The sequence below is a fragment of the Amborella trichopoda genome, chromosome 2, assembly GCF_054954075.1.
Source record: "Amborella trichopoda isolate Santa Cruz 75 chromosome 2, AtrichopodaSantaCruz75HAP2 v2.0, whole genome shotgun sequence".
Lineage (NCBI taxonomy): Eukaryota > Viridiplantae > Streptophyta > Magnoliopsida > Amborellales > Amborellaceae > Amborella > Amborella trichopoda.
In genome coordinates, this window is record NC_142337.1 from 32,665,521 (window position 1) to 32,680,366 (window position 14,846).

The 14,846-nt window shown below is 37.3% G+C and overlaps 1 protein-coding gene across 2 annotated transcripts in view; it reads left to right on the plus strand.

The window, feature by feature from the left end:
• The window catches only part of LOC18421658 (rab GTPase-activating protein 22), a 47,685-nt gene that overhangs the window by 21,879 nt on the left and 10,960 nt on the right, over positions 1-14,846 (plus strand). For both annotated transcript variants that reach the window (XM_006826397.4, XM_088858315.1), the window contains 3 exons: positions 3,298-3,632; positions 13,124-13,246; positions 13,443-13,531. In XM_006826397.4, coding sequence (XP_006826460.2) covers positions 3,298-3,632; positions 13,124-13,246; positions 13,443-13,531 — 547 coding nt within the window. The remainder of the gene's footprint in view (positions 1-3,297; positions 3,633-13,123; positions 13,247-13,442; positions 13,532-14,846) is intronic.

Here is a 14,846-nt window from a genome sequence, read left to right on the forward strand (position 1 = left end):
TTGCTCATTTCTCACTGTACCTGGGGTCTGGTACATTGTGTCGCTTCTGAGGAATGCCCTAGTTACCCCTTACTCATTTCTCACTATATCCGAGTTCCGTTACAGCGCGTTGCTTCTGGGGAACGCTCTTGCATAAGCAGAAACTGTATGTTCAGGATTCATGATAAGTTTTTGCAAAATTTTACCTTGGCTGCCTACCTAACACAACCTAGCCCCTTTACTCGGACATGGGACGGGTTGAGGTAAAGTTTAAGGTCATTGGCCTTCTTAGACTATTTTTCAAAACATATGTTTTTAAATTAAAAATTTTAAGGAGGCCCTAGATGGATTCTCGTAAATTTTAGGAAAAAAATTTGTTTGAGTTACGGCCTACCAAGAGCAACATTGCAACATTGAAAGAGAGAACTTCTCAAAGTTTTATTTAAGGGCCTCTTAAAATTTGCATGTGATATTTCTCCTATTATTCTTAACAGCCCCCCCCGCCCCCCTCCCCACCAAAAAAAAAAAAAAGAAAAAAACTCTCTACCCTACATTTAAAAAACCATGCAAGACGAAAAAAATTAAAATCAACAAGAAAAATAACCACTACTTTCTCTGTTCTAAGAATATGAGATTCTTCGTTTAAAACATATAAATGCACCTAACAATGTTTACCCAAAGTCATTACTATTTCTGGAGCACCTTCCCTACATTCTCCCTAGGGTTGTGGCCCTCCTTTATTCTTGCAAAAAGAGTCCAGCCCTTAATTGTGGCTTATTAATGTAATAGAATTGTAAATATAACTTAATGATCATTAAAATATAAGTTTTATTATAATAGAGATAGTATTCTATATGACAACTGTAGATATAAGTATATAATAATTAAATATAATAATAATTTGTTATAATTATAAAGTATCATAATAATATTTTTGATAGTAAATATTCTTATCAAAAAAATTATTATGGTTACTTAATATATGATTATAATTATTGAGTACCTCAAAATACATAGGTTATTGATGAAAATTTCCCTTGAAAATAATAATGTTGTCTTGACTACAGATATCAGATTTATTTAATTTTAATTTTCAAGAAATAATTTGTCTAATTATCATTTTTATTATGAATTTTAAAGAAAATAATTTTATATTTTCCATTCTATTTGTGTTATTCATATTTTATGTGCTCTTTTCTATTTACTATATTTGAATATAAAACTAGTCTTTCACTCTTTTATATTTTCCAATGTCAAATTTTTAAATTTCATTGCTTATTTATTTGCTATTTATTAAATTTTTTTTGAGGTATAAATATTAAAGTACTTTTTAGCATTATTTTTAAGAAATTGTTTATGACTAGCTTTAAATTTTTTTATGAAGAGTAATCAATTTCTCCCAGTTTTACTTTTTTATTATAATTCTGCCTACCTTTTATTGTATTAAAATATTTCTTATTCTCTAATAGGTGCTTCATGTACGTAAAGCTCCGCCGAGCAGATCTTTTTGGCCTTGAATATTTGGCTCTTCTATTTATCCTTGCATATCTACGTGCAATGGACATAAATCCACTACTAATTTTTAAAGTCAACATACATGCATAAAATCAATCCCCTTAGTTAATATAGTGTTAAGTGACTTCTCAGATAATCGAAGATACGATTGCGTTCTGCTTCTAGGAATGTGATTCTATATATTTCTTGGTTTAGAGAAGATATTTCATACAATGAGTAATGGGTTTAATACCTATTGAGGCAAATGAAAAATATCATTAGTTTCATTGGCTGCTTTTATCTACGAGGTACATATGATTAAGATCTTAGAAACTCCTATTTGGCTTTTGCAAAACACTTTTCACTGGCTTGGAAACGATTGTCCATCAGATCCATCTGCAAGCAGGAATAAGTCTTCTTAATTGTGATCATGATATGTTTCCCCAAGATGAGGGGTTACAAGTGAACGTCCCCTAAACCTTGCCAATAATAGGTGCTCAGTCCAATCTGAAAACAACTAAAAATGGCAAATCATCTGGCCATCCACCGCATGCAGAACTGGGCATTGTGCAAGTGAGGGATTGTGCAAGTGAGGAATATCCACCACTTTGTACTTCTCCAAATGTATGATCTCTTGAAATGTGCTCTCAATTCAACAAGTACCTCAATGAGCCACAAATTCATATGATAAAGCTATGGCCATCCCAATGGTATAAGTCAATGATGCTAGCTCGTCCAATGAAGATGGTCCTATTGTTTTGCCATGTGTGGTTTCTCCCCCATCCCCCCCCCAAAAAAAAGAAAAAAAAAAAAAAAAAAAAGAAAACAGAAAAAAGGAAGAAAAAGTTGAATAGTCGATCCCTACAGGGTGAACTTCAGATTTTATTCCCATGTAGATAAGCTGGCTCCCATATCAACATGTGTGGTTGATTCTGTATTATTTTGAAGTACTGAGCGAAGACAAATATTCCTCAAGTATAATAGTATTTCTCCTCTGACCATTGGTAGTGGGAAAGGTAGTAGGCTTCTTGTGCTTTCCTGTTCTTATTATTGGACACTCTTTATAGTTTCCAAAACCCTGAATTTGGGTTCTTTCTTATTAAAGTTCTTTGTGGGCATGAAATTCTCTGCTTTTTTTCTATATCATCTGCCCTCACCCTTGTCTCCTAAACAGCCCCACAGCTTACACCAACTCTCCCTTATCTTGGTTCCAGCATAATTTATTTCCATGTGGACTGTGTTTTTCCATTTCATCAAATTTCAAGTGTGCAGTAACTATTTTATCCAAAGAACTATTGGGGATTAGGATAAATCTGAAATGAGATCTAGACGAGAAATTAGCTATTTTTCTGACGTGATTAATATAACAAGACAGTTTTTCACCTGCCTGTTTAAGAATGGTTGGGTTATAGACATGACTCATTCCATAAAGACAGCAATTCCATGTTCATACCATACTTTAGTGTTGTGCTATTTTGTTCTAATGAAAATTTTTCACTTATTATAGATCACACCCTACGGCTCGTATACATAGTGCTGGTGCTCTTTCACATTTAATTTTTAAAGGAACCAAAGGCCTTGTCCTTATGTTCACAATTTCCTATTTTTAAAGCATATTTTATATTTAAAACCTTTCATTGCCTACCTCCAACCAAATCAATGTAAATATTTCTTGGACTTGCTTCTATGTTTATCTCAATTAATTATTGATGGTTACTAATGTGTATGAAAAATTCATGTTGTTAGATAGCTTAAGTGTTCAACGTTAACGATCTATAGGTATATGGCAATTTAATTCCTTTTTTCTTATATTTGATCCTCCAGGGCACAATATGCAAGATGGAAAGCGGAATGCCAAGAGATGGACTCACTAATTGGTAGTGGGAGGATCATTACAGCACCTATAATTACAGAAGATGGCGATCCCATTCAAGATCCCTTAGTACTTTTGGAAGCTAATGTGGGTAAAGACTTGCCTTTCCAAGAAAATGACAGTCCAAACTCTGATGCTGAGGATAATAAAACACGTGCAAATACATTATTTGATTATTTGAGCAAAAATCCCCCAACAAGTGTGTTGGACCAGAGGAAAGGATCCGCAAGTACTGTTCCTTTGGACAAGAAAGTGATTCAGTGGAAGCTTACACTACATCAAATAGGTATTACTTACTAGAATGTACTACAACAATCTATAGGGACATTGTAGTTGCAATATATGTTACTTTTCTGATTCTTGCTAATCCGTCAATTCAGAATTCATTCTTGTATAACTTATGTGTTTAATAACATGCATGTGTTATTTCAATATCCCTGCTTTTAGTCTATATGTGCTCTTCCTAGCTGTCTGGGGATGCAATGTTACAGTATCCATTCATTGAAGTTAGGGACCATATAATGCCGATTGTGTTCTTATGTGGCATCTTCTTTAGATGTTTACTTAAGAGGGTTTGGAGAAATATCATTATAGTACCTGCTGGCTGAAGTTGGACTGTGGTTCCAATGACATGATGCATGAGTAGCATCTTCCATCAATGCTCGCGGTCACATATGGTTGCTGAAATTTCTGATTAAGCGTGGCATCTTTTATTTGGAATATACAGGTGAATGTGGAACATGCATAACCATTCCAATGACCTAAGTACAGCATGAACAAAGAGTGCTTATATGTGGCTGAGTTATAAATTTGCCGTATGGCATCTTTATCCACATTTCCTAATGGGGGAACAATATCACTAAGTCATATTGATGACTGTTGAGAATATTGTTTTCTCAGTAATAACTCCATTGGAAGTTTTTGAGGGTAATGTTCACCGACCCCAAGAATCTAATCTATGAAGCTTGTAGGTTTTGTTAGATTTCTACCTTTTTCCTGGTTTACATTTTATCTCCTCAATTCAATTCCATTTATCAGTTCTGCAGATAGATCCAAAATAGCATCTGATTTGTCACAGAAAAGCAGATACATAATAGCATGTAACAAAAATATTAGTGCACTCCTCATTAGCTAGAGGCAAATATTAAAAGCCTTACCTAAGGGCAAATAATAGAAGTCTTACCTAAGGGCCATTGGTCAACATTCATAGAATAAATTAAAAAAAACGATGCAAGTACTATTCCTTCCAACTTGAAATCTTCGGACACATTGAATCTATTTATATATTTCCATGAATTGAATGCCTACGGTATCAATAGAAGCATAGTTCTCTCAAGTCTATCTGACTAGGTGCATAATGCGTATTCTTTCGAGTACCATATCTTAAATTGCCCATTGTTTTCTTGTATGTAGGATATCTAGTACGACTGCAACATTGCAAAATATTTGTACCCCAATATCTTTATCCATGATCGATCAAGATAATTCTGGAATGAATATATATGGATTGATAAATTGGTAAGGAATTGGGAAAAATAGCAACAATGAATGAAACATGGTGGCAGGCGATTCCAGGCCATCCCAAAACTGGATCGCTGAGCTACCAATCCCATGGTCAAGTTGAATAATTCCTGTTCGTCCCAGCATTTCATAAAAATACTGGTTAAAATTTATATAGTGATAGCATTCTACTCTGATAACTTGCTATTGTTTCTTTCCCTTAAATGCCAATTTGGGCTTCTAGATTGGATAGAATTGATTGACTCACATCACCAATGGAACATGAACTAATGAATGTGTTAATTAAATTTATTTTATGTAAATATTAGATAAAACTGAGTTCTTCTAAGCCCCTATTACTCGTATTGTTATCTAGAGATTCCTTGATATAGGAAGACAGGATTGAACAACATCATATATAAACTTCATCTGAAGAACTCAATACCACATCGCTCTGACCAGATAGCGTACAACAAATTTGGCTAGCAGGCCTATAAGTGAAGTGCTTGCTAAACTGCTGAAGGTGTCTATCAAGGTCAGAAGTCTCACTGGCCATATGTGCAGGAGATTCCCTGTATGTCCAATGGACAAGGATGGGGGTGTTCCCTGGAGATCAATAACCAAAAGTAATACGCAATGAATAGTGTCATTCTTTGTAAAACAAAATGAATGGAAGACAGAGAATTTGGACGTGTGAAAAGAAAATGTGAATTAGGATGCTTGTTTGGAATACCATTGACCTTTTTTCCTCTCTTTCTATAAAATCTTGTCTCTAATTTTTGTGGTTTGCGGGAGAGAAGAGTGACCATTCTGGACAGAGATAAAAGATGTGAGGGAAGAGTGACCGCCCAACAAACCAGGTTCCCTCCCCCCTTCCATGTGGAGCATCAACAGATCCTCCTCCATCATCAGTAATTATCCTTTAGGATTGTTCTCAGGGATTCAGCTTCATCAAACCATCGCAGAAGGCAAGAAGCTAGTAGCATATCTCCTTATGGAGGAGTTTGACAAGAAATGCTAAGACATAGATCTATGCATCATTAGTATTTTATGTGATCCCCACCTTAACTAGATTCACATGGGAGTCCTAGAATTGTGGGTAATTAGGATTGGGTTGAGTTTCCTTAGGATATCTTTGTGGGGAAGTTTACAAGTTTAGGAATGAATTTCTAGGATTTTGTGGGAACTTTAGGGTTTGTATTCTTATAAATAGATTGTTATATGTCTGTTGTAAGGAGAATGAAAATTTTACTGAAACTGTAATGGATCTTGTGAGTTCTAGAGCTATGGAGCTCGATTAATGGTCCCTCCTCCGAGAGTTTCTTGCCTTACCTGAGTATTACTATATTAAAGTGGTGTCCGAGCATGCTCGATGGTGCCAGATTAAATTTCCGATAGCTGCACGAGTTCCTCAAGACCCGAGTTGCTAATCGATGGTAGACTTAACTCAAAAATTGGATCAACTGATGGATTTGGTGATTCTTGAATCTGCAAATTCTGGAGGCATGTTTGGTAAGTATGAGATGCATGAGATTGCTGCCGACTACCCGATGCCTCAAGGATATTTTTTCTATAAACTTTCAAAAGAGAATCCATTTGCGGGTGTCTTTTCAGATTGCAAGTTTGAATCGCACAGATCTCTTTGATCACCTCTTCTTCATCTCTATGTGGTTGCATGCTCATGAAGGATTTTGTTCAACCACTTAAAGATGCAAAAGATATTATAATATGGAGATCCAATGAAGGAAACCAAGGTGAATGTTTTCTGCATCACCAACTACCAAAAGTGAAGTCAAACGTACAAAAGAGTATGCAAAGCATGTAGAACATCAATTTTAAAAAGGAAGGATCTCATGTTGACTTGAGGTTGAGTTCTTTATGAAAAGGGGTTAATTATGCAGCCATTATCCAAGGAGCACAACCTTTCACTTGTCTGTCTGATCGTGGTGTTTCAAGTTGCATTTCAAAGATCTCTTATTTATCTACGAATGTTATTTCTGAATTCTTTTCATAATTCGGCTGTTTTGGTCCTCAAATCATGGCTTAATGGGACTAATTGCATTTCTTATTTTACTTAATTGTTTGGGGGTGGATTTATGATTTGACAACTTTTATATATCATTTGAAGTTGGTATTTCTGTTGGAATACTTAAATTATGGGTAATTAGGATTGAGTTGAGTTTCCTTGTTGGTATGGACCCTTTGTGGTGAAATTTACAAGCTTAGGAATAGATTCCTAGGATTTCATTGGAACATTAGGGTTCTATATGATTACAAATAGATTATTTTCTGTCCATTTTAAGTGGGATGGAAATTTTATTGAAATTTTAGTGAGATGTTTGAGTTCTAGAGCTATGGGGCTTGATTAATGGTTGTTACTCTCTCCTTTCATGAATTTCTTGTCCTACCAGATTATTGTTGCATCTTGCAATAAATCATCATCATCGTCGTCATTCGAGCCTTATTCCAACTATTTGGGGCTGACTACATGAATCCTATTATGCCATTCTGCACTATTAAAGGCCATATTGTCAGTCGGACCACAACTCACCATATATCTTCTCACTACGTCCATCCGTATCTTTTGGGTCTTCCCCTTGCCCTTTTAGAGCCTTCAACTTGAACCAAATCACACCTCCTAATTGTGCTATTCTAGATCAACATTGCACATGGGCAGCCCACCTAAGTCTACTTATCGCCTCATCTTATCGTCTATTGGAGCCACCTCTAAGTTCCCTCTTATATGTTCATTTCGAATTCTATCTTTTCTTGTTTTGCCACTCATCCATCTCAACATCCTCATCTCAGCTATACTCAAATAAAAGCTAATTAATCCTAACTTAAAAGTGAACCCTAAAAATCTAAAAAATACATTCCTTGAAATTTAATAGGCAATCGATAGAAATAATGACCTTATTGTCTTGCATCAAACTCCCTTGGTTGGAGGAAAACTTAACCTTGGGTTTTGTAGTGGGCTATAATAAATATTGCATCGAATCCATAAAAATTATAAAATTGGTAAAAATCATAAAAACATTTCTAATACCAAAATAAAATATTTTATAAGTGGACTGGTACCAATGGGTAAAACATTAGCGACAATAAGGGCACTCCACTTGACCCAAGAACTATGATTTACTATTGTTTTCTTGTCCAACCCGACGAAGACCCATGACCCACATCTCAATGCACGGACCCATGATTGGCTTGTCAAAGTTGGGTAATCAGCAGTGGAACCATGATCCTGGAATGTGGATTACTTTTTTTCCTTTCAAAATAAGTCAAGCACTTATCACCACAGTCCAAAAGGGACTCTCTCTATGCACATGTACACGTATCTCTTCATAGGCTGCTTCCTGGTAATGTGGCTATCATGTGTACATCCCGTGCAAAAGTTTGTTGAGGCTTTGACCCTTGCTATCATAAGCCTATAACCAAATACAGGAGGCTACACAGTTCTCCTGGCCTACAAAACATCATCCTTGGGTATCTCTCCAACCTCACAAGGGATGATGAACTGTACACACTTCTCAGTAGTACCACATGCCCAGGGGTATGGGTTTTAGATATAACTAGGGCCATACAACCATAAATTATCATTGTTACAAGCTCTCTAGTCCTTTACTGGGCACAAAACCCAACATATAAGACTTGCGCATACTATCGCAATTGTGTGGGGGGTCGTCTCTTTAACACATGTACATGTCATATCATACCTGAACGGGTCACTTCCCAAGACGACTATCATCTATGCATGCTGTGTGACGATTTGATAAGGATTTGGGCCCCCTCAAGCCTGCCATCCGCACACAGGGGTCACACAATCACTGTCTAACCACCCAGGGGCATCTCTCTGACCTCATCAAGGGATAATCCTACAAACCATCCACGATTGTGACACATGCACAGGACTACAAGGTTTTTTCCATCAACCCATGCGTAAGTCGTCATGCCCAAGTGATGAGTTACGACATCAAAATGCCTCCTTTGGTCCCATCGGACCCTACTCCCATCATTACATCACAAGTTTTTTACATGCTCTTCTAAGGCTTTTAAATGACCACATAACCCCAACATCTCCCACTTAGCGTTTGAAGGCCTTACAATCTGTCTCTCGTAGAACCTCTCATCCCCCCATTACAGTCTCTCTCAAGCCCATGTCACTTATTCTTACAATATTCACAATTTTTACGCCACCAATTTTTTCATGAAGGATCCACTATCATAGCCCTTGCGGGAGAGATATAAAGCCTCTATCTCTGCTACTTGGATCTCATCCCGAACATGGCAGTAGTTTGTCTTGATGTCCTTGATCTTCTTATATAATTGTAACCTTTTTGGTAATGCAAATCACCAACCTGTTGTTGCAGAAGATCCTCACATACCCGCATCTCATGGGTCGCATCTTAGCAGCTTGAAGAAGTTCTTCAACCATCGCTCTTCTGTCACAACTAGACAACATGACCACATTTTCAGGCTCCATGGTGAACAGTACCACAATGACTTTTTGGTTTCTCCACCAATCATAAACGAGCACTCCAACTGGGGTATTAAGTCATCTGAATCCCTTTGGCGGTTCATAACTAAATATCTCTATGTCTGAATATCCGAGCATCCAAAAGTAACTGTGGGATATGCAGTAAGTCCCCCTTAAACATAAATTCGCATATACCAATTACTATCTCAATGCCCTCATGGTCATACCATGAGCTTGTTTAGCAAGCCTCATGCCAAAATAACTCTTAGCTTGGTTTTGCAATATGCAAACCTTTTTCGAACCACAAAGGTTCAACTAAACTTGCCCCTTGGTTGTAACCTTTTACAAACTCAATGATCTTACCCACACAACTAAGTGATCTTGCCCCTTGGTTGTAACCTTGGTTGTAACCTTTCACAAAAGGGTATTGAATAACATGAGTAAGACATATGGGTACCTAAAACAGGTGCAACCACGATGCGCTTACAAATGATACATATCGCATTTTATTAAAACAATTTCAAGACTCAATATTTTTCCCTTCTTATAAAAAACTGTCGAGTTTGTACAAGTTCACAAGGAAAAGTTTTAAAATAACTCAGCGGTTTGATATGATTCTCACAAACTAGGTGGATTGATTTGATTCTCACAAACTAGGTGGACCTTGCAAGATTGTGGGGTCTTTCTATAACATAACATATCTATCTAGTCTTTTGAATACAAATGCTCCTTAATTTACCAATTCAAATTCTAAAACAAGGATTTAATCTTTGAAAATAATTTTACCACGTCCATTTTAATTTCACCAAGTTGTTCCCAGCCAGAGTCATAAAAGCATCTATAATTTATCCAAAATAAAGTAAGACCCAAAAACATGGATGGTTACCCAAAAGCGCTCAGCATCCAAACAAAATATGCAATACATTGGCAACTTGGAGATATGGAAGAACTATCTAAAATCAATTCAATCAAGTTATTTTCTCTCAATCACAATATTCACTAAATATTTTGATTCCCTTCTAGAAGACGTGGTCATCAAGTCAATACACAAAAATGAGAGAAAGAGACAAGAGAGGTGGGGCGTGGATCCCTATGTGGGAACCATGTGGGCCCCACGCCCCCCAACAAAGTGGGCTTCCAAGTGTAGGCTCCTATCCCAAATGGCCCCCCACATCTTCAAAACAATTTTAGAATAAATAAAATGATTTTTAGAATCTATTTAATAGTTTGAAAATAGTTTTGTATTTATAAAATTCTGAAAAACCAATTTTTAGCTATCTAAAAATTTGTTTTGAGGAAAAAAACTATACAGAGCATTTTAAAAGTTCATTGAAATGTTCTATAACTCAAATAAATATATTTAAATAAAATTTAATGGGAATTGGATCCATTGGGTCAAAGAACGTGCGAGTTCACTGAGGCACTCCATCTATATCAACAACCATGAACTGCTGTCATCTTCTCAAACTGGCCCAATGGAACCATGATCCACAGCCTATCGTAAGGGTTCATAATTGATCCATCAATGCCAGCTATTAAGTGAAGAGAACACAGTTCTAGTCCATGGATTACAGCCCCCCCCCTTAGGTCAAGCCAAGTCCCATAGGACTTATGCACATTGTTGCAATGGTCTAGGCATCATCTTTCAACATATACGCATGTCATACCCCCACTGGTTGCTTCCCAAGACAGCTATCGTATGTCCAAATTGTGCGATGGTTTGATGAGGATTTGGCCCATGCCCCTTAGGCTTGCCATCCGCACGTAGGGGTCACATAATCCCCTGACCAACGACCCTTGGCATATCTCCAACCTCATCAAGGGATTCAAACAGTCCCCTGGCCAATCACCCTTGGCATCTCCCTAAGCTCATCAGGGGATAACCCCTGCAAACGCTCCATGGTTGCACCATATGCCCAGTGTCTACAGGGTTCTAGACATCTTTATCAATAATGAGATTGGTTGGGAAAGCGAAGGAAGTCTCCTTCACAAACCTCGCATATGGATAATGGGTTGCTATCGATCAGTAACTCATCAGATGGACCAGTGCCAACTCTCATAGAATAAATACTGATAGATGTTGTTCGAATGCCCATAGTTACAGAGTTGTGGAAGATGTTACATGAATCCTCACTGGAGTCTGAGGCATGTGTGATGCACTTGAAGATTACACTTCAGCAATGCAAGCAAGCAAAGATGACAATCGTCAAATTTTACAATATTTAAAGGGCTTTGTGATCAGCTTGCCATGATTCTACAACCTGTTAATGTTAAAGAGAAGGTATACTATGTCCTTATTGGATTTTGATTGAAGTTCATATATTTTTGCATGTATATTATTTGTGCCATTTCCTACAGGGAAGGTTCCTTCACATCATGTAACTTTCTCTTTTTATTTCATTTTAATGCTTTCCTATGCAAAAAAAGAAGAGAAAGACAATTAAGTTTCGTTCTTTCTTGAAGCTTTGGTAGTTGAAATAAGAAAAGAGAAATGACCAGTGCTTTTCCTGGAGAATAAAACTATATATTCATAAAACATGTGAACATCACATGTTCCCGTGCATTAGAAACTTGTAAAAATTGAGATGGATTTGCCCACTATGCCCGTGTATTTCTTCAGAGATGAACAAATGGAGAGGCCTATGTCTCAATTGTTTTACAGTTGCTGTCGCCTCCGAAACTAATGCAGGGCAGCCTGGAAATGAGGAGTTTCTTGATGCAGCGCATGATAACTTTGCACAGGGGCCCACATACTACGGACTTCTGAACCATGGTTTTGTCTTTCCATAACAAGGAAATGTGATCATAAAATATTAGTCTCGTGAAAATATATCTTATGTTCGAGCAGGGTAAGGCGTGGAAAGCTTCAGATGATCAATGAAGAAAGTGTTTGTCCCTCAAATAGTGGCTGAATCCATCCTTCACACTTCAGACCATATAGGTCCTGAGAAAGGTTTATGAAAGCTATTCTTGTTTCATTGTACATCTTGTGAACTATTTGATCTAAATGATCAAACCTATTAGCATGAGATTTGATTCTCGTTGTAAAGCCTCAGAATTTGTGGAACATTTATTGGTAAACATTGTGGCTCAGTTCCACTTGTACATGGTGAATGTTAAGCATTTGCTATCTGGCTGTAAACATAGAAGAGCCCCTTAAAATTGATAATGTTAACTATTACAGAGTTCTAACCAGAGTTTTGAGTTCTTAACAGAAATCACACCCAGATCAAGTAGTACATCATTGATTTTTAAGTTTATCATTTACTTCAGGTAGCAGCTTTTATTGGTAAAAAGACAACCATGGAACCAAGTAATGAGGATAAAAAATTGTTCCATCAGCAATAAACAACTGATGTAGCAATGGATGTGAAACTATTCTTCTTGGTATTATAATGCGAATTGTGCATGTTCAGTACACCTATATGCATACAATTAAGCACTACACTCACTGCTATCAATCAAGAAAAGAAATAAATATGGTATGGCTAAGAAGGTCTCATGTGGAACATTTATGGAAGCACACTATTAAAATTTCAGTAGGATAATAAAATTTCGTGGCATTGATAACATGTTCACTTGGGTTTCTTATATTGTCTCTTAGTGCAATACTATATATGCTTTTGAGCTCACAGAAATCTGTGCGTGTCAAAAAAAAATGATGAATATTTTATCTTCATGGCAGTCACTTTGCAAATGCTCATAAAAATTGGTCAACTGGATTCTTTTAGAGCTGTTTTGATCAGTGATTTCATCTTCTAGCTATATTCTTGACATCCTTTCCTTCCATGATTATGTAGGTCTGGATGTGGTTCGCACAGACAGGACATTAGTATTTTACGAGAAACAGGAAAATTTGTCAAAGCTTTGGGATATTCTGGCAGTTTATGCTTGGATAGATAAGGATGTTGGTTATTGTCAAGGTGAGTGATCAACATACTGTTTCTGTGTTTCAAGTCCCTTTGGAATTTTTAATCAAGACCATTACTTTCTTCACTTTCCCTCATTGGGAGGGGATGACTGATGTCTTTGAACTGGTGGTTGTAATGTGTTTCATATCTATATACTAATGTTTTTAAATGTCTTAATGCTAATACATATGATCATGTTGGCATGTAGGAATGAGTGATCTTTGCTCTCCAATGATTATTCTTCTTGATGATGAAGCAGATGCATTCTGGTGCTTTGAACGTTTGATGCGCAGACTGGTATGTTCTTATATCTAGCTCTATGTAATGGTTAGTGTTTGGAGCCTTTGTTGTAATACCTAGGTACTTGAATCGTATATTACTCCTTTGTTATCTTGTTTATTACATTTAATACAACCCTATGAATAAGGGAATTTCTGGCTCTTGTATATTTGGGATAACTTATAATGCCCATGGTTCTCCTTTCAATGGAAGAGAAAAGAAAGAGACTTTGATTCTCTTTACATTTCATGAGTAGAATTAGTTTGGAATGCACATGAAGGTTGCAGATTCAAGAATTGAGAAATTTCAGTAAAGCTGTACTGCAGATTCATCATGCAGTATGCATCCATGTTGAATGATAAATCTGTTTTTTTTTTTTTGAACTGTTAAACATTTTATTAAGTATAAGAGTTCACAGTATACAAAAACTGCCCACTTCTGAGCCACAAAACAGCCACCGAGGATGTGGCACTAAACGAATACATTAAATACAGAAAAGAGAGATTGTAGTACAAAGTGTAAGATGCGTAACATCATAGATTAGGTCAATGCCATTGAAGCGCCTTGCTTAGCCAGAGTGTTGGCCGCTTGGTTGGCCTCCCTCCAGGTATGCATCCATGAGACCGGTATATTCTTGTAAATGTCGTAAATCTCATCAAAGATGGTTAAAAGCCTCCAAGGTGGGGCAGCCTCTCGAGAGGCCAAGGAGATTACATTTCTTGAGTCACCCTCTACAACCAAAACAACACTCCATGAAGGGTTGAAGCGTTTGAGGCCTTCTAGAAGGGTGCGAGCTTCCACCAAGGTGGAATCCGCAATGCCGATGGGTGAGGTGAAGGTAAGCAGGAAGAGACCCATGCGGTTTCTAAAGATGCCCCCGATGCCTGCCGGGTCAAAGTTACCAAGGGAGCATCCGTTGAAATTAATTTTGGTACGGCCCTCGTCCGGGGGTCTCCAATGGGAAGAACGACCTAGGCCTGTGAGGGAGGATGGTGGTCCAATTGAGGTGAAAGTCAGAGGCTGAGAGAAGCTTGAAGTGGTTGTGGTTGGTGGCCCAGAAGATCACCATGGACTTGAGAGATTCCAACACTTTTTGACGGTGAGTGTTCTTCCATCGACTAGAGTGTGGCCATCACTGCTGTAGTCCAAAGCATAGCAAGTGATTTGGACCATGGTAGGAATAGTATTTGTTGGAAAAGGTGTGGAATTGATTCCGGGGTGACCCACGACCAGCCAAATAGTTGAAGCAAGTGCCCCCAAGCTGGCTTGCAAATGTGCAGTGGATGAATAAGTGGGAGTTTGTTTCCTCCTCCAATAGGCACATAGCGCATCT